General features: G+C 35.6%; 1 protein-coding gene across 1 annotated transcript in view; it reads right to left on the reverse strand.

Moving 5' to 3' along the window:
* Positions 1-20,815, reverse strand: part of FBXL17 (F-box and leucine rich repeat protein 17) — a gene marked incomplete at its 5' end in the record, with an annotated part of 312,639 nt that overhangs the window by 193,087 nt on the left and 98,737 nt on the right. The window contains one exon of the mRNA XM_035309961.1: positions 12,479-12,609. Within this exon, the coding sequence (XP_035165852.1) occupies positions 12,479-12,609 (131 nt within the window). The remainder of the gene's footprint in view (positions 1-12,478; positions 12,610-20,815) is intronic.

Below are 20,815 nucleotides of genomic sequence, written 5' to 3' on the forward strand. Positions count from 1 at the left end.
GTATTTGTGAAGAATATTGTTCCAAAAATGAACAGAAGAAAAATCTATTTTACTTGTGCTATATTTGTAAACTCTTTTGTAAACTAGCCATACAATTTGAGCAGCTTCCCAAGTAGGTCAATAGTTTATGGTGCCTTCCTTCCCTCTGACTGGAAAATTTAAGAAAGAAGCTAGGAATACACTACTGGTAATACGGTTCCTACAGAATATATTTCTCTTTTTATTAGGAGAACTTCTCTTTTACTCTAGAGATCCATATGCTTCATCACAGAGCTAGAAAAATAGTCTTTGCTAGTAACAACCTGGCAGGTCTTGGTAAATCCAAGTAGCTATAACAATGTCTCAAGGGACAACATGATCTCTTTCCAGAATGGAAACAGAAGTTCTACTGTAAAGAACTAAAAGGACTGAGAAAAGCAAAAGCAGCTATGTAAAACCAAACAGTTAAATACAGAAGGGATGTTCATCAGAAATACTGGCTGACCACATCAATACCAACAACCACCTTTAATATTTTTTTAAACACATCAAGATAAAGATAAAAGATAAATCTGAGAAACACACTACTGAGTACTTATAAATTATTTTTATTCTAACCATAGCCTTTTAGAAACAGAAAAAAAAAAAAAGTATAAAGTGAATGCTTCTCCAGCAACCTTTTAGATGATAAAAAGCTTGTCCTAGCTGTCCTCTTTCAGTAAAACAAACAAAAACAAAGCTACCAAAACTATTAAGATTAGATTTCGATGATGGTACCAAGAGCCTACTAGTGCTATTTTATTTTAAGAAAAAGCAGGAAAATGTTTAGGTGGTTGGCATTGGGAGAGGAATTGACATCTTATATAGAAAATTGTGCCATGGCTCAGGCACCTGCACAGCAAATAAGCGTTTCCTGATGTTCAAAGGGACCTTTCTGTGTTCCAGGTTGTGCACAGTGCCTCTTGTCATGGCACTGGAGCTCAGCTCCATCTTCTTTGCACCCTCTCTTTGCTTATTTGTGGGAATTCCCATGAGCTTTTCCACATTAAACAGTCCCACTCTCTCAGCCTTTCTTCACAGAAGAGATGCCCCAAATCTTTAATCATCATTGTGGACTTTCACTGGACTCTCTCCAGTCTGTACCTCTCCCCTGTACTGCAGAGCCCAGAACTGGACACAGTAATACTGGTGTGGCCTTATTGCCAGAAAATGCTCTACAGATTATAAAAAGAATGTTTGCCAGTGAAAAGTTCAAACTGAATTTAATAAAGAAATTGTTTCCTGTCTTTTCTGTGGAAATGCTCTAAACCTCCCGAGGTTCAATGTATGAGCTGGCACAGTCCCAGTTCCCTTCTGGTACAAAGATGTGGGTTTATACCAGTTTCTCCCTCACTCCATATGATCAAAACCGAAATGCATGGACTGAAGGAAGTCTCAGACCACTTGAGCATGATTTTGACTGGGAAAATCAGTAGATCGTTATCACAGGTTAGGCAGAGAAACGAGTCAGACTCCAATCCAGACACACGTTTGTTGCCTATGCTCTGTAGGCATCACCCTGATCACCAGTTTAAAGTTATGTTAGTACTTGTTTTCCTCATTACAATGCTTCTGCCAGTTCTAGAACCACCTACTCATTCATTTTATCACCTCAAGTTCAATTTCATCATCATCACCTTCCTCTTCAAGCTTACTACAACTTTCCAAAGGTACATTAATTTCTTATCTCCATTACTGCAAATCCTTCACAATTCACTGCTTGTTAGTTCATCTTGAATTCCAAACACACAAAGATACCATTGACAACTACATTTAAAATCACAGAAAAATCAGCATAAATCAGCCTTCTTTGTTTCTAACAAAAGAAAAAGGGGTGATCACTGAGTTAAACTGATCAGATTGAAGGCAATTAGCATTTAGCATCTGACTCATTTCCTGTTTATATTTTGGCATGTTCCCACCAATAACATGGCTCTTACATTCATCTAACAACAACAACAACAAAATTAAAAAATGTAAAATTCTTTTAATTTTGAGCTTATAACCCATGCAGCAAGCAACATCCTAAAGCAAATTTAGAAGATGGTTATGCACCTTTCAGATGGTATTTATAATGGATATCCTGACAGACTCTAAGAAATACAGTCACTGCAGTAAATCATTATGACAGTCATCCCATTTTCTCTCTTTTTTTTTCATGTACTGTGTCTGTTCTGATTGCCTGGTGAATTGTTGGTTGTATCCTCAGAATGCAGCAGTAACTGCAATAAGGACTACATCTTCTCTTCTGAGCATCAGTAAGTTGGATTTTTTATTTTTCCCGTACTACTCAAATTATACCACTGCAAATATTTTGTCTGTAGAAAATGAAATATATATAAAGTCTATCAGTTTTCATGATGCACTAAGGACTCAGATTTATAACACACTGTCAATTCTGTGACTTCAGGGAATATTGCACTTTCTGTAAGGAATGTCATATAGAAAATAGTCAAGCCACATTTGTGTCAAGTCTGCCATTTCTCATTATTAGCAATCAAGTCTAAGCAGTTTCTCCCCTAGCTTAACATATGTATACCTACCTTCCAAAACTTTTTTTATGCCACAATTCATAACATTGTTTAGGCTGATGTTAAGTCTCTTGCACTAAATTAATAACTAATTACAGGAGGTATTTATCATCTCAAGTTTCTTGCATGAGAATTGTCAGACTTAATCACCCTCCTCATATTTTCACTATTTACAGAGCCTCATTTATCATACACTTCAGTAGTGTGACAGCAGAGGACTATTTCTCCCACTTCTCTTGTACATAAAAAAAAAAAAAACAGTGGCAAATCATGACAACAGCTTGAAATTTTTATTCTTTATGATAACATTCATTTCCACCAGACAAGTTATAGGCAGAAGAAGAACTGGCAGGCTAAAAACAAATATACAGTTAGGCTCAAATAAGCAAATGCATTCTAATTTTTGTAAGTTCTTAAGTTTAGCAGACTGTATGAGAATGATCATAATCAAATGTTTGTGAGAAGTCTTTTCTCTGATAGCAACACCAAGGGAACTGTTCTCAGAAGTTGTTTTAAAGTGTGTTCAGAGATTTTAACTAGAAGCTGAGAGGAGTACAAACCTTCGTAAGGACTGTGATTTTGGGGTTATTGCTGAGATGTGTGTTGAACCATGCCCCAAATTGTTTTCAAGCCATTTGCAGACTGGATTGAAAAGTAACACAACATTTACAGCATATTTATACAGAATGGCACAAATGTGTGGCCACTGCTAACTTTAGTGGGAATTTCATCTTGCATTACTGAACATAGCCCGATGCCATTATCACAAAGTATTGCATAATGCGGGCTAAAACTAAATTGTGCAAGTTAATACCGTACTGTAATAAGGCATGAGTGGTAACTCACATGTTTACCAATGGAAAGACTGTAGCATCAACATTATCTTAATGTGATGAAATATTACAGAACGCCTGGATAATCATAGTAAAAAGCATCATGGAACTTCATATTTTACTTGATTTGGAACCCTGACCTCTGGCAACTTTTTCCTAGTTGTCCAAGGAAAACCACTGCTCTGGGTGCGGGTGCCCTGGTGCTGGCAGGGGGCTGTGGGGCTGCTGCGTGCGGCGAGCCTGGGGCTGCCCCGTGCCGACACAGCCGGCTCCAGACAGCTCCAGCGGCCTCACCACAGGGCATGGCTGAGCCCCTCTGTGGAAAATGCATTCAAAAAATGATTAAACAAACCAAAACTAGCACCAGATGAAGAGAGGAGTTGGGAAAAGAGAGGCACAAACAGCAGTATGAACACCAAGGCCAGGGAAGAAAGTGGAAGTGGTGTTCCACTGTGCTAGAGCGGGTGCCCCCACTGCAACCAGGGGAGGAGCCCCCATTGGAGCAGATGGATGCTCAAAATGTGGCCCATGTCTCCATGGGAGCAGAGGAGAAGTGGACCACATCGGAAAAAGAAAGAGTACTGATTGTATCATCTTCCAACCCCCAGCACTCCTCAGGGTGGTAGAGGAGTAAGGAGCAAAGGAGCAAAACTGAGCCTGAGAAACAGGCAGCAAAGGTTTTAATTTTTGCCTTTTTGTTTCTCACCAAGTGAATCGATTTTAATTAGCAATACATTCAGTTTATTTTCCCTAAGTCTATGCTGTTTTGCCCTCAATAGCAATACACAGGTGATCTCCCTCTCTTCATCTCAGCCCATGAGCCTTTCAATTCTATTTCTTTCCTATATTCCTCCTCCAGTCCTGTTGAGGAGGGAGAGTCAGTGAGCAGCTGAGTGGGTGCTTGGCTGTTAGACAAGGCTAATCTACCACAAGAATGAAACTGCAATTATTTACAGCAGAACTAAATAGTAGACATAGCTGATCAGACACAATTTTTAGCTTTTCATACATTTTGGTTAAAGAAACCACCATAAGCATTTTTGCAGAGTTGTATCAGGTATTATGTCAGTATTGAAAAACTCATAAAAGTCAATGCTTTTAGACATAATTCAAGTACATTCTTTGCTGTCATCTGTCACATATCTAAAACAATCAGCAGAAAAAAAGCAATATAACAAGTGAAAGTCAACTTTTTCTTAGATACGTTCATGTATTCCTGGTAAATATTTTAGTGGTTCCCCTTTGGCAGAGTTTTGGGACTTGATACCACAACAAACTCCTTTTACTTAACCACCCCACTAATGAAAAATATTTATCTTAAAATAGAAGTATCTATTTAAAGATATAAACTTTGATACATGTTTGGTTTACTAAACCATTTGGTTTAATTGGCTCTCCATTTTTATCAGATTATACAAATAGGGAAAATGAGGGAAAATGGATAATCAATATTTCTTCTACTACTTACACCAATTAGAATGAAGTTTTAAAGGCATCCTACCTATGGTTATGGTAATATACCCCATTATCTTTACTGACTCAATCCGCATTCTTTTTTTTCAAAATGCTATTTTCTTTTATACTGTATTTTCAGCTTCACCTGTTCAGATGAAATGTTTGTTCTCTGTAAAAACAGTAATAATGTGTTCCACACAGTACTTTCTCTGACTTCTTTGGTTATGACTTTCGTAACAATGTACCAAGGCATCAACCAAAGGGCAAAAGAGGTTTTCTCAACTCCTACTGTCTTGCCAAGGCAAGATTAAAACAGAAAGTTTAGCTGCCTCTATAGTGTACCTCAAAACCAGCCAAAGTATCTGAAGTTGCATTTCTAGAGCCTTGCTTCCTGTTGCTTATAGAAGGGTTAAATTGGCAGAAAATAGAGGTATTTATTTATTTAAATTTCAATACAGCGTTGCAATGGCACAGCAGGGCTAACAATGTACTAATGTGAAGGAGTTACTACGATGTAACATCGTGCATATGTACTGCACTGAAGTTTGCTATTCAAGCCTGGAGAATGCTAAAAGACTACCTTCCAGAATTCGAGAAAATATCAGATTTTAATATTAAGTATTAGGTAAAAAGATAACATTTAATTCAAAATTTAAATCCACGGGTTTTAAAATTCTAAGTTATCTTTAATAAATGCACATACTGTTTAAACACACAAACAAAACATCTGTTTTTAAGGTTAACACCAATGCAGATTGTGTACAGCGAGCTAATGGAATTCATCTCAGAAAAAATGATTTTTAAAATGTTAAGATCTTTGCTGTTACGGAGTGCAACGTTAAAGAAGTCTTTAGTCTTTTAAATAAAGTATTACTTAGCATTATCTTTATTAGACACACAGTATAACAGATGGAGTGCCACAGGAACTAAAAAAGGAAGATTCATTTTAATTGTACCTTTGCGTGTTTTCTAGTTCTAGTATTTGTTTTCAATTGTTATTTCGAGAGCTGCATAAGCAGCTTCCATATTTATGAGCGAGGAGTAATTATGGATTCGGAAAGATCCTTCTTGCCTTTGTGATTTCACATCCCAAACTGGGACTGATAAACCTACTTATAGATTTCACATGTAAATCTTAAAATATTGGGGGTCTAACTTTTATATCCTTGGATATCAATAGCAAGGTTGCCACTGATTTTCCTGGTTTACGATTAGACTGTCATTGTACATCTAAATTCAGATTAACGTAACACCCAGAGATGCTGGGTTTAAATGGCAGGGTTTTTTTGGAGGGGTGAGGGAGGCGGGGAGGGAGAGGATGGTGGGAGGGTACTGCAGGTGTGATCTCTCTGAATAAAGGCCAGGGTTTGCCCGTATCAGACACAGCCAGCTCCAGCCAGCTCCAATGGGCAGCTGAGCGCAGGGGCACTTTGGGGGAAAGGTTTTATTAGGAAAGATGTAATTTAAAAATGCTGTGCAGCAGTTATAAATAGAACAGAACAGAACAGAATAGTTCTGTTGGAAGGGACCTTCAAAGATCTTCTAGTCCAACTCCAACTGAGGAGGTATGAGAGTGAGGACTGAGAAAAAAAAATCCTTGCAGCCCCCAAGGCCAGTGCAGAAGAAGGGCAAGATGTGCTCCAGTCACGGAGAAGTTCCCCTGCAGCCTGTGGAGAGGCCCCTGGTGGAGCAGGCTGTCCCCCTGCAGCCCATGGGTCCCACACGGAGCAGATCTCCACGCTGCAGCCCGTGGAGGAGCCCTGGTGGAGCAGGTGGATGTGGCCTGGAGGAGGCTGCAGCCCATGGAGAGGAGCCCACACAGAAGCAGGCTCTGGTGGAAACTAAAGATGGTGGGGGACCCAGAATGGAGCTGTCTGTCCCTGAAGGACCACACTCCAAGGAAATGATCCATGCTGTAGCAGTTCTTGAAAGAGTCTATCCTGTGGGAGGGACCCCACAATGGAGCAGGAAGGAGCAGCAGTGGTGAAGAATAACGAACTGACTGCAGCCTCTGTTCACCAACCCTTTGCTCAGGGGGAAGGATGTAGAAGAGGTGGGAATGAAGGGGTTAAGGTGGAGCTAAGAAGATGAGTGTGGGGATGGTGTGTTTAGATGACTTTTTAATTTTTTTTCCTCACTATCCTACTCTATCCTTAATTGGCAATAAATTATATTATAAATTAACATTTCCCAAGTTGAGTCTGTTTTACCCATGACAGTAATTGTTGGGTGATCTCCCTGTCTTTATCTGGACCCACAGGCATTTCATCTTATTTCCTCCCCTTGAGGAAGGAGAGTGAGAGAGCAGATGCTTGGGCACCTGGCAGCCAGGCAAGTTTAACCCAGCACAACAAATTAATCACAAAGGATTTTTTCATATATATTTTTCATAATCACAAATGAAAACAACAACAACAAAAATCAGAATTTAAAGTAGGAAATTCACCTAAGTATGCTGATCATCTTTCTTTGTTCAACTTCAATACTGTATTTTAAATTTGAAATACCTGACAATAAGCCTCAAGTCATTTTACAAAACACTTACGTAAAGTGAAATAAATTTTCTTATAAATAAATAAAAAGTATGACATTCAAAAGAATAAATTATCTTAAAAATTAAATTCATTGGTGGCACAGTCTGTAACTTTTTTGGAGTAGAGGTTTTTAATTTACCTGACTGTAAACACCTGATAAATATGCAAAGGAGATCATCTTTCAGATAACACTTAAAAGATTAAATGAAATTAGAATTAAGAAATGCTGGTATTCACCTACAATGATTTATAATACATATCATGTAATATAAATGTACAATTACTCTTCTGGAAGGCTATTCTATACCCCCAAGTCAAGGTTATACAAAATGATGGGAATAAGTATCGTGCTCCTGAAGCCTGTTTCCATTTCAGGAATATCAAAAGGATGAATACTAACATGCAATATTAGCATTTGCCGTCACCACACATTAAAACATATTTTTCTTGTGCAAAAAAAATAGTCAAGCAAAAAACTTTATACATTTGTGATTTAAATTCATTCTTGTTAAAATAATTTCCACATCAAACATGAAGAGACTTACACTTTCAGGACTTTTTATTTTTTTTTTTTTTTGGTGGTGTTTTTTTTTGTTTTGTTTTGTTTTGTTTTGTTTTTTCACTGAGAACTATTTCTACTCTTTAGTAAATCAATGTTTCATACAAAAATACAGTAAGAACTGAACTACCATTTAAATGTTCAACTCTGCTAATGAAATGTTGGGGTATCCCCATATATCAGTGACTTTGGGGCTAAACTTAGTAAATGATCACCTGCTCAGACCAGCTTCAACAATTTGTCCTCTACCCACCACACATCCAGATCAGACCAGATGCTCCCAAGGCCTTTTGTGTCTTCATCAATTCATGTGAACACATGTAGGCAGTCAACACAAAATTTTTAAACACTTATGTAGCACAAAGATGGCAATGTTAGTCATTTACTCTGCTAAGTAACAGTGTAGAAATCCCCATATGCTCTCTGCCAACAAATATGACACACAGTTCTGAGAAAATGATTCTGTTTTAGTGACCCAGATGAAGAAAGCAGATGGAGACTCTTCAAAGGTGAAAATGTTTATTTTTCCTGACTATGCTGCTGCACATACACTTTAATTTTTGGGCTTATGTTCCAGCTGCCAAACATTCACTATGTTTTCTCTGAATTTCTTCTCTATCTCAACTTCCTTACTACTAAACTCATCAAAAGACTATTTCTGACTTCCTACACTTTGGACTCCAAACAGAAACCTCACCAACAAATCTTAACCAGTACTGGGAGACTGTACCGTTATGCCATTTACTCTGTTTTATCAACAGCAGTATTTCATGGAAGCAACATAAGAGGATGTCAGTTTTCACAGAATTGGTATTAGAAGAGCAAATCCAGGCTCCCGTCTGTACTCAAAACTCAGGGGAGTGCACATAATACTCACTATCCTCAACATCATTGATCAGAAGTCTAATAGCAGTAAATAACGTCACTACAAGGTCACCAACACCTTGCTGCAGATACTGGTTATCTGCCTCCAAGTCACAACCATTACTCTCATAACCCACAGATGCTCCACAGATCTCCCCACCTGCTAACAAGTAACCTGTACTAAGAGTGTGGTAAGTTACATGAGAAAATGCATCTCCATCAAGACATTATTGTAATAACATTTGGTAGCACCTACAGAGGAAGGACCAAAGTTCTTGAATGGCTGGGAAATTGCTGTCCTGTGACTGCAAAATCTGTAATTAATATTGCTATGCAGGCATAACTTCATCCTTAATGACTGGCTACAGCATCAAGAAGTCTCACTACAGCTCTGGGTAAAGTACCTTATCTTAATTATGAAGAAAAAAAATTCTGCAATGTTCTCTGTACCGTGAGGTTTACTAGAAAAAATACAGATACAATATGGGCTGGTATTGTACCATGGTATGTTACAATATGGGCTTCAGTATAAATATTACTACAGAAGTGTTCTAGTAAGAGTGATGAGTTAAGCAAGCAGAAAGACTCTAAAGAATTCAGTTACTGCATAGTTGATTTTCTTTGTCTGTTTCCCAGAGAATTAAGTAATAATTCACACACCCCCACAGAAGATTAACTGATGTTTTTTACTATGATCACTTATGAATACAATACAATACTTCTGAAACCATGAGAAAATCACATACCCCCCAAAACTTTGCCAGTGTGTTATACCCTGTGGCCTTTATTTCTAGATTTCACTTGAATTGATAGTACAAATAAAGTAGCCATTAAGATAACTTCAAATTGTGAAGTTTACTTAAAATCAAGCCTCAGAGGAATCATCATGTACAGAGATCTCACTCCTACTCCTTTCCAATACAAAGACCTGAGGACAGGTATTTTGCATAATAAAAGGATTTTCAAGTTTGGGTTTGTTCATATTTGAAAGAAGTAGCAGAAATATTGCTATAATGTATAATTAGTATATATAGCATATTATATATTCTATACTCTATATATTCTATGCTCTATATATTCTATATATTCTATATAATCTATATTCTATATATTTATATATCTAGTATACAAAACTTTTGAGGAAGCTATAATACTTACAAGAGAAAACATTATGTTAGATTACCAATCAAACATTTTGAGATCTCTAAATCTCAATTTTTAGGACTTTTTTTTACAAGTCGTTACAGAAGAACCATTTTCTTTATATTTAAAAATGTATGCCAAGACTACCTCAACTGAACAGGTTTTTTGCTTTAGGTAAAAAGAAACTATTTTTTAATTGCCCTATATTTTTTAATTAATTAAGAAATTATCTTTTAATTGTTCTGGGGCAACAGCCTTGCTTACAGAAATAATTTTCATGAATTTCTGGAAACAATAAAAAAAAATAAAATAGTTTTAAAATCAGTGATTTACTTCTACAGTAAAATCTACCAATATTCTGCTACCTTTAAGAGAGAATTCATAGATACAGCTTTAAGCTACACGGGTATTTTTTTTAGAACTTTCTGGTTTTCTTTCATTTAGAATTCTGCACAAAGGAATGGAGAAAAATAGTTTTCCATGGCTTTGAAGAAAAATAAACAACAACAACACAGAATAAAACAATAATAACAATAATAATAGAACCAACAGCACTCTGTCAGGCTAGAGAGAACCCATGTGTCTTACTAAGTTTGTGAAAAAAACAAGACCTATTTACTTGGATCTCATAAATGAGCAGGCTTGATAATGTGCAAGTGAAAAAATAGAAAGCTAATTCTATTATCTTTTCAATTCCATGAATCAGGTAAATCTTAGATGGGTATTATCTCATATGTGTTGGATACAACGATGAACAAAACGTTTACTCAAAGGTATCAAGATACAGAATCTCCTTTGACATCCCCTCTGACTAGGGGCCATGGCCTGCCATTAAATGAAAAACAAAAACATGAAATTCACCTTGCCTTAAATCATATAGAAACTAATTAAGTTTAAACTAACTTAGATTTTTATCTTGTAAGCATGTGAATAGTCCTGTAAGTTTCTGAATGATCACTCATATCCTCAAAGTAAGTATGCCCATAATACTCTGTTGAACTGGTGTCTACATTGATTAAATGTAGCCCAGTGGTTATATTACATTCCTTTTATATAGTTTTCAGCATATTTTAATTCATCATTTGTGCGGAGCAAGGGACTTCATATAGTTAAAACTAGTATTTGGAGCTTCATCTCACTTTTAAAATGTGAAAAATACAATTGTGAAATGACTGCATAATATTTAATGAAGGCATTCATTATTTCTAAATTCTCTCTGTTCACTTTTAGCTAGAAGTTAATTTAACTCACTAAATTTACATTATTAGCCAAGTTTTAGTTACCAGCCATATCTTGAAAAAGTATTGATAGATATGATCAGAAATAAGCAAAACTGAAAGAACTTGCGAGATAAAAGTCAATGATCTACAAGTTTACAACAGCAGATTTTTCTGCACTGCTGGAAATAATTTCCTTTTCTTGTTAAGCTTCTTAATTCTAATTATATTTGATATGAAGTTTTAGAGTTATATGCATATAGGTAAAAGATACATTTCTTACTCTGGTTCAATACTCATCTCAAGAACAGCTTGAAAAGCATCAGTTTGGATGATATTTAGCAGATTCTCCTAGTCAAAATATTCATTCAGAAAGGTATACTATTTATAACTAATTAAAACCTTAAAAGCAACTGTCTTTTAAATTTACATTTTTCACCTTAGTATTTTTTCTGAATTATTCTAAAATTTTCCAATACAGTAGCCCTTTTACAAATAAGGCCATATAGACAGAAAGAGCTAAGGCAATTAAGTGCTTTACAGTGAAGTAAGGGTCTGACCTATCTCCCCCCCAAACAAACAACAAAAAAACGCAACAGTCTTAGAAGCTAAAAGGAGCTGTAGTAAATATTCAATGGTACTTCATATTCAACACATTTCTATATTAATATTTTTAGAACATTCTATTTTCATTGAAGTCTAAGCTTATTTACACTTTAGTACATTCTTAAAGAATTGAAAGAGAGCATGTTAAAAAGTCAGGAAGAAAAAAACATTCAAATAATTCCTTCCTTTTCACCTTAAGGCAGTGTATACTGGTCAAAAATAAAAGCTTATGTTAATATCCCAGTTATTCTTTCAGTCTCATTCAGCTTTATTTGCCAAAGATGAAGGACTTTATGCTTTTTAAACAAACATGAATTCGACTACTTAACCCTCAAGCTGTTTATTTTTCCCTACAAAGACATTTCCTTAAAAATGCTTCAGTATTCAGGTGTATTTAAAGCTGTTTAAATGCTGCCCACACGCAGAAGGATTCATAACAATTGTACATTTCAATAACATATGCTGAAGACCACATTCTCATGTAATCTACAGCAAACAACCAAGTGCTGCAACACAATTTTAAGTAAACTTCTCTAAATATACAAGTGCACTATAAAATATGTTTAGATGATCTATCTACACCAAACAAGAACAACTCAAAAAAGTTGTTTGATTTTATTGACATCCTCCAACCCCCCAAGCTATGAGGAATTACTGTCAACTAATACAACCGGTTGATTTTGCTTTATACTGGTTTTAGATGCTATAATGAAGTTACCTGTCATTAATGATCCAGTTCAGACACAGATTGAGGGAATTAAGGTTTTTGCATCTCTTTACTATTTCCATCACGGTTTCATTATCCAGTTCTGTGATATGACGTAGATCCAAGCTGGAAAGATTTCTTAGCTATTGAGACAAATATGATAGAAAGAAATAATCTGAAACTTATTCACATACATAACTGTTATAAAAACTTTTAAAACTTTTGGAATCATGTATAATATGTGCAAGCGAGTCAAGAAAGATGAAACTAATATATTTCCCACAAAAAAAAAAAAAAAAAGGAATGATACCAGAGATATTAATATAATCCAATTTAAGCTATCTGAAATCTATACCCAAATTTGGAATTCAGGCAGGCTCTCAGTCACTCAATGACACCAAGAATCTCTCGTGCATAGTCCAATCCATACACAGTAGAGGCCTAGGCCTTCCTCCTTTTAACTATACAGAGTGTAAGACACCAAGGTGGCATACCAATTCATTTAATTATAAGAAAAAAATGTAAGAGAAGAAAGATAAGACTGCACATTTGTGCTCTTATAGTCAAATGCATGTGATTAAAGACTCAAGAGTCTCAGGCTTTCAAACTGCATAAATATCACAAGCTCCCGGGAAAATACAGCATTTATACTGTAGTCTTACCTGTACACCCATCAATAATAACTTTGATATTCCAAGTAACAAAATTTGGAGTTGCAGAACAGGATGATTTAAGATTTATGTGCTGATTAACCTGATTTATTACTATTGTTAATCATTATAATCTTCTTCAAAAACAAACAAAACCCTCTTACTACTTTTATGAGCTATGGATTCATGGAAGGAAATTTATAATGATTTCTGCAGCATCCTCAAACAATGGATCAGTTTAATCATAATAACCTCCAAGTGGTGTTTGCTTTTTAAGCTCTCTGAAATAATCTCTGTTATACTCTGGAAAAAAATAATTGCATTAGGTAATACTGACACTTAATTAAATTTACCTTCCCTGTAAGAGAGAGAAAATAATCCTATTCAGTGATTTAAGTCACCGAGGAGTTGATTAAATAAAGGCGTACAACAACTGAGATCATGTAACGGGTCCACTTCAGTAGTTAATTATTAAGTCAATGTATTTAAGGAAAAAAATAACACAACAACAACAAAACTTTGAATGTTGGTAGTCTTCCACAGAAACTGGTGTTCTGGTGTTTTGTTCCAGAATGTTAAAATATTCTTTAATCTAAAAGATTAAGAAAAAACACGTATTGCTTCCAATAATTCTGCCAAACAACCATAAAATTATGCAACCTGACCTCTGAGAGATAATTGAGGGGTATTTCTTGAGGAAATAAGAGAAGAATATTCCTATTATTAAAATGTAGCAATGAGTTCTAATCCCACTGCACTTCTATTTCTTATTTGCTGATAAGAAGAGAAGCAAATGGCTGATACAGTGTTGGTAGAACTAACAGATCTGGCAGGCTCTATATTTCATACATACTGCTCTAACAGGAAGCTTGGAAGACTTATATCTTAGAACCATAGAATTATTAAGGTTGGAAAAGGCCTCCAAGGTCATGTGGTCCAACCCTTACCACCAATATTACCCACTAAACCATGTCCCTAAGTACCACATCCAACCCTTTTGTAAACGCCCCCCAGGGATGGTGACTTCCCCACCTCCCTAGGCAACCCGTTCCAATGTCTACCTACCATTTCTGAGAATATATGTCTCCTCATTTCCAACCTAAGCCTCCCCTGGCACAACTTGAGGCTATGCACTCTAGTCCTATCTCTAGTTATCTGTGAGAAGAGACTCATCCCCAGCTCCCCACAGCTTCCTTTCAGGTAGTTGTAGAGAGCAATAAGGTCTCCCCTGAGCCTCCTCTTCTCCAGACTAAACAACCCCAGTTCCCTCAGCCTCTCCTCACAGGATTTGTGTTCCAGGCCCTTCACCAGCTTTGTAGCCCTTCTCTGGACATGCTCCAGGGCCTCGATGTCCTTCTTGTAGTGAGGGGCCCAAAACTGAACACAGCACTCAAGGAGTGGCCTCACCAGAGGGGGACGATCACCTCCCTGCTCCTGGTGGCTACACTATTCCTGATACAAGCCAGGACACCACTGGCCTTCTTGGCCACCTGGGCACACTGCCAGCTCATGTTTAGGTCAACCAACACTCTCAGATCCTTCTCCTCTGCAGAGCTTTCCAGCCACGCTGCCCCAAGCCTGTAGCTCTGCATGGGGTTGTTGTGGCCAAAGTGCAGGACTCGTCACTTAGCCATGTTGAACTTTTCTAACCTGTCCAGGTCCCTCTGCAGGGCCTTCCTACCCTCTGGCAGATCAGCTTCCCCCCAGCTTGGTGTCATCTGCAAACTTACTGAGGGTGATCTCAATCTTCTATGCACCCCAAAAGAAGCTCACAACCAACCCTCATTTTTCTATATGTTACAAGAAGAAGGGAAAGTTTAGAGCAATTTGAATTTTTCTCACCTTCTCAAAGATATTGGTATTAGATAATTCAGACTTTGTACTGTGTTGTCAATAACATGGTCAATGCCTATGACACACTGAAGCCCTATGTGAAGTTCTAAAAATGTGTATTATTGATTCCTTTCTAAAACGTGCTTCCTGAAATACAGAAATTATTCTATTACTACTGTTTTGCAAATAAACTGTGTGGACAAACTCTGAAAAATCATTACAATTGCATTTTATATATCAACAGCAATATGTAGAAGATTTCTCCACTTAAGATGCAGGATCTATAAATATCAACATATTAGGACAGCTTGTTTCTGCTTTCCCAATGTGTTTTTGCACAAAATGTATTAGGACCAACTATCCCAATTCCAAGAAAGCCAAGAGTTCTAAAGAATAATGTTATGTGTATATCTTTGCAGAGAGACAACTTTGCTAAATTCTGATTTATAAGATTCCTGCAGAGATGAAATATTCAGTATGTTCCCATGTTATTAATTTCCATATTATCTATGTTTATCTTGCTTTAAGATAATTTAATGCCTTATCCCCTATTTATAAAATGGAGAAACATGGCACAAATACCTTGATTATTATCACATTTACAGTTTGTTATGGAAATGGGAATCAAAGTCAAACCTGCTGCTAAACACTGGTCCACCAAAGTAACTATATAACAATTTACATGGGGCAACGGATTTCTCAGTGTAGGAAATAAATGTAACAGACAATTCAGCAATGCATATGCTTTATAGCGTTAAAAAATATTTACCAGGAGTCCTCAGAGAAAGTTTCAAATCTTCCCTTTGAGAAAAACAGCATTCTTAACTAAAATATGCTTTCTTTCAAGACAACATAAGTCTTACCCACTTGAGGCAATGATAAATGCAACAGAAAGAATTCGTAGTCTCCCAGGGGAAGAAAAAAAAAAAAAAAAAAGGCCCTTGCATTGCATGGGTAGACTCAAAAACTACACTGAAATCCAAGTACTAGGCAGTGACCAAATTATTAGGGTTTCACAAGTAGATTTTAGCCTTCACTGTCACAGGAGAATGATCATTCCCTCATTGTTCATTATTTTCACACTAATGATGGTCTACCATTATATTCATTATACAGTAACTCAACCATCACTTGCCTATTTTACCATCACATTCATTCATTTAAAAAAATCTACCTCACACTTGACCTACTTGGTAGGTTAATTCTTCTTTTTATCAGGTACGATATACTCAATCCAGTAAATCTTAGCAGATCTTGCTAAGGTTTTCAGCAGCAAACTTGCTATCTTAATAGTTCAAAGAGACTGTTTCAGGTGGATACAAAGTCTTCAAGTGTAATTTGACAACCTCACTATTTCCATCTCAGATGAGTGAATGGTTTTCAAGGGGTGCAGAACAGGACACACACTCCCTTAAGCACTAGGCCTCCTGAAATGATTTGGCACTGATCATGAGAGGTGAAAAGAATACTCCTGGACCTACTTAAATCACAAGTACCAACATCCAATTGCCAGTCAGGCAATTGCTATATATATTCAACTGACCTTTGTTTAAACAAACAAACAAAAAAACACAACAAACAAAGGTGTGGGGTGAGGGTACTTTAATGCCTAATATCCTATATTATAATTTATCAGAAAACTGTTTGTAAGGGATCAATGCTACAATGCCAAATTCTTTACGGCATTATAAACAATTAGCAAGAACAATTCCATAAGCTTCATATAATACTTCTAACCCTCACATCTAAAACTAGTTTGATATAAAAAAAAAATATATATATATAAACCTCTTTGAAGCAGACATTTGGACAGCAGGGACATTAGAATCATGCGTGCATAAATCTTGAGATTAATATAGCATACTTTTACTCAGCATTTTTCCATGGAAAAAGATATTCTGTTAATTGAATAGTCAGTCTTAGGGCACCAGGATGAATAATGGCTTTTTTTTTTTTTCCTTTTTTTTTCCCCTCAATCATGCAGCAGTACCATTTTATCATGCAATTTTAGGGCCATTATTTACAAATATTCACACTCTTCTCCAACTCTTAATTCTATACCTTTACAAAGTATGCTGAGCATGAGGAAAATTTAAGGTCAAACTCCAGCCGACAAAATCTTTTGCCTGAAAAATGAATATTCATTGTGACAATAAAACAGAAAACACATATAGCAGACAGAAGGCTTAAAAATATGAAATGAAAAAATAAAGTGAAAGAATTAAGAGAAAGGAGGACGAGTTGTGGAGGACGAGTTGTACAAATTTTGTTTGCTACACATATACACAGCAATACTGAAATTACTGAATATTGACTCAGGAAAAACTGTGTGCTAAAATTGTATAAGGTAGCATAATAGCATTTAAATTTCAGGAGTCTAGTTAGACAAATGCAATTAGGAGGGAACAGGATGTTGGCTCCCTCCTTTCAGTCGCGCTAATTGATAAAGAATTGACAGCCCAGTATGTAAAGGTTTTATGAGGAGACTGCCCATGAAAATTTATAGAAAGGAAATTATTGCACTGTGAATGACAAATGCAAGAGAAAAGTTATATCACAAAATGGTTTGGGGAAAAGGAAATTTCAAAAACAGAGCTTCAGTTGTTTTAAAAAGACATTCTTTAAAAAACAAAACAAAACAAACAAACAAAAACCCTACTGCTTTTAAGAAATACAATACTACTTACGGGTCACATATCTTAAATTACAAAGGTGTTTTTCTACAACACTTTTGCTGGTTGGATTAATTGAAATTTTATGGAAGTCGATATATTTAAAAGATTCAGAGATTATCGTACCATTTCTGTGCTAGAATGTTTGTTCATAATACTTACGTCTTGATTACTGGAATTAAAATATGTGGAATCAAGAAACTAAAGCATTTGAAAACTATTAGAGGCAGAGAGAGAATGCCTGATTTGAGACCAGGAAAGGTTAGGATCAAGTTTATATGCTATGGATGGTGAAAATTACAGTTAGCATTTGGATCACAGGTAGTTTTTAACAGAGAATGTTATCAACTGTTTTGAGTATTTAGCTGTAAGGAATTGCAAATATAATGAGACTGTAAATCTCCCTCCCCCCACATACCCCTCCTCCCGATTCCTGCACATATAATGCTTCCTTAAAAGTAAAACAATTCACATAAGATCAATCTAAAGCCAAATTATTTCTAAAGGAAAGCGCTTATAAGGACTTAATGAACTTTAAATTCACATCTTTTGCTAATTAAGCTTAATTTTCTTGACTCTCTCTGTGTATATATGCCTTCAGGGAATAAAGTGCTCTCTGATTTAAGCCCTCTAAAGGAAATGTATGATTACAAAAAATAAAAAATAGCAACCAGAAAAAGAATGTAAATCACATTCTTTTTACTATTATGGCAATAGAATCTATAACCTATTTTTTAAAAGGCACATATATTAATTTTGAGTTAAGAGTAAACTGAAGTAACTGATACATATTTTTGTGATATACTATGTTTGTGAAATATTAATCATACATGGTTTAAAAAATTGGAAAATGATTGAAGAGGTATGGAAGAGACTATATTCCCATAGACTGATTTAACGTCCTGCACATTCAAAACACTTAATTTTATTTCTTAAAGTTAAACATTGCAGAACATTGAGCTTAAATAAGAAATGCTCAAATAAGAAATAAATGTTCAAAAACTGTGTTAGAAGAACAACAATTTAATTTTATCACTTACATAAGACAAAAAAAGAACTTTTTTTTGAAGATTGTATGTATTTGTAAAAAAATTTATAAGCGTAAGGAAAAAGATGGAATTTACAATATACATTAATTAAGAAAATATATTTATTCATTATATTCCTTGATCTTGTCATGTAGCACAACAAGATGAAAATAAAAGACATTTGTATTCAAGTTGCTACACCTTTGAAGCTGAATAATAATTATTTTTTAAAAACCTTTTTCTTGCATACTTTCACAAGTTATGCTACACAATAAATATACCACTCTCCTTTCTCTAGGTAAGGCCCACAGTAAAACAGCCAAAAAGTGCTACTTGCATGCACATTTAAACTGCTTATATATTACCTGAGATACAAGAGTTATAATTTATAAACTGGAAACAATAATTGCTGTTAAATTTCATTCTTATTGAATCATAATTTACTCTCTATGTTTTTTGCTCTCATGTACTTTTAGCAAACAACTTTATATTTGGAAACTTCCACGTACCACAGAGCATTGGAACCCTTTCAATCATGCCTTCTCTGCAATGGCTTTTCTATCTAATTGCAATACTGCAGTCAGGTGCAAGTATCAAATTCTTAAAAATGGTGTAAAGAATTTCTTAAGCGGGACACAGCCAATACAATTTTGCTCAACAAAATGGTCAGGTTTAGTTCTACAGGTGGTGAAAAGGTTTTCTTACACAGTCTATAGCACCACAACATTTAACGTATAAAGCCAGCTCCAACAGAGAATCTCCCAGAATCACTGTGTTCATAAATCATTAATGACTTTTTCCTATGATAGGAAGACTAACGTTTAAAAGACTATCTCATTAAATGCAAACAGATTCAAATAAACGATAAGTCATCTTACGAAATATAGTTTGCTATGTAAATAAAAGTTGTTTCTTAAAAAATAAGTGTTTTCTCCAGACCTAGACAACGTTAAAACCAAAAAAGACAAAACCAAAAGCAACAACAAAAAAAACAACCCTCTTGTTCTTGTTTAGGAGGCAAGATGATTTTAAGATTAGAAGGTATGCTGAAATATTACCATAAAAAGGCAGTGTACTTCATGGAAAAATAAATCAGTAACTGAAGTAAGGGACCATACAATACTTCAGTTTAGAAAATATTTGCAAAATCAGTCTAGCCATCAGTCTACATTGCCATTATAAATCTGTCAAGTGGATAATGTCTGCACTGAGTAGCTCCTAAATATTTGCTCTATAAATCTGAACCTTGATCGACTTCATACGGGCCACCAACTCAGCAATGGTTATGACTTGGTGCAGTTGGTCATGACCCTCAGGTAACAGTTATGAGACAAAGAAGGAATGCAGGTAACTTTATTCCCCCTCAAAGGTTTCTTAGCTAAAGTAAGTAAAGACTTCATGTATTGGTGATTAGAATAATAACTTGTCTAATTAGGGTTCACACTTATGTAGATGAAGATGTCTATAGTAAGTTTTATCCAAACATAGTCCTTCAGAAATCCATGGTGTAAAAGTGTAGATATAAGTATACTGCCACAAAGCAATTACTCCAGCATATAAATAAGGGCAGGAAGCCATGGAAATTGCTTGGAAATAAAATTACATCTCATTATTTCTCAACAAAGTTGAGAAACGTTGGGCTAATTTTCAGCTGTTTTGCGACACTTTCACACATTATAACTACAAAACATTCTAGGTCATCAGAAAAAAAAAAAAAAAAAGAAAAAAAAAAAGACTATTTTCAACTGGGGGTCCAACAGTCTGAGTTGCATATACACATACTCCCTGCCTTCCTCCTTCTCTCTCTTCTGTGTGATGGAAACACATACAGTATTTCTCCACCTGCCCAATAATCATTATTTATTTTAGGTGTGTTTTTTGTAGTTTGTACAGACTTCAAAGAAAAGGAGTGATAAACTGATACCACATTTTTGTTCAAAAAGCAATTATTATTTTTTTAATATTGCAATGTTCAGGACCAAAAATAATGAAAATAAACACTGAATGTTTCTTCTTTTCCAAATCATAGAACACTTTCACTACCATACCACACGAATAGCTATTAAAAAAGCCCTGCGATTCAGCAGCACTGTAATGCAGAATTTTCAAGTGCCAGTATTTTTAAAGAGAAGCTAACATTACCAGAGGGAAAATGCAGTAATAATA

This window comes from Oxyura jamaicensis, chromosome Z (genome assembly GCF_011077185.1).
Source record: "Oxyura jamaicensis isolate SHBP4307 breed ruddy duck chromosome Z, BPBGC_Ojam_1.0, whole genome shotgun sequence".
Classification (NCBI taxonomy): Eukaryota; Metazoa; Chordata; class Aves; order Anseriformes; family Anatidae; genus Oxyura; species Oxyura jamaicensis.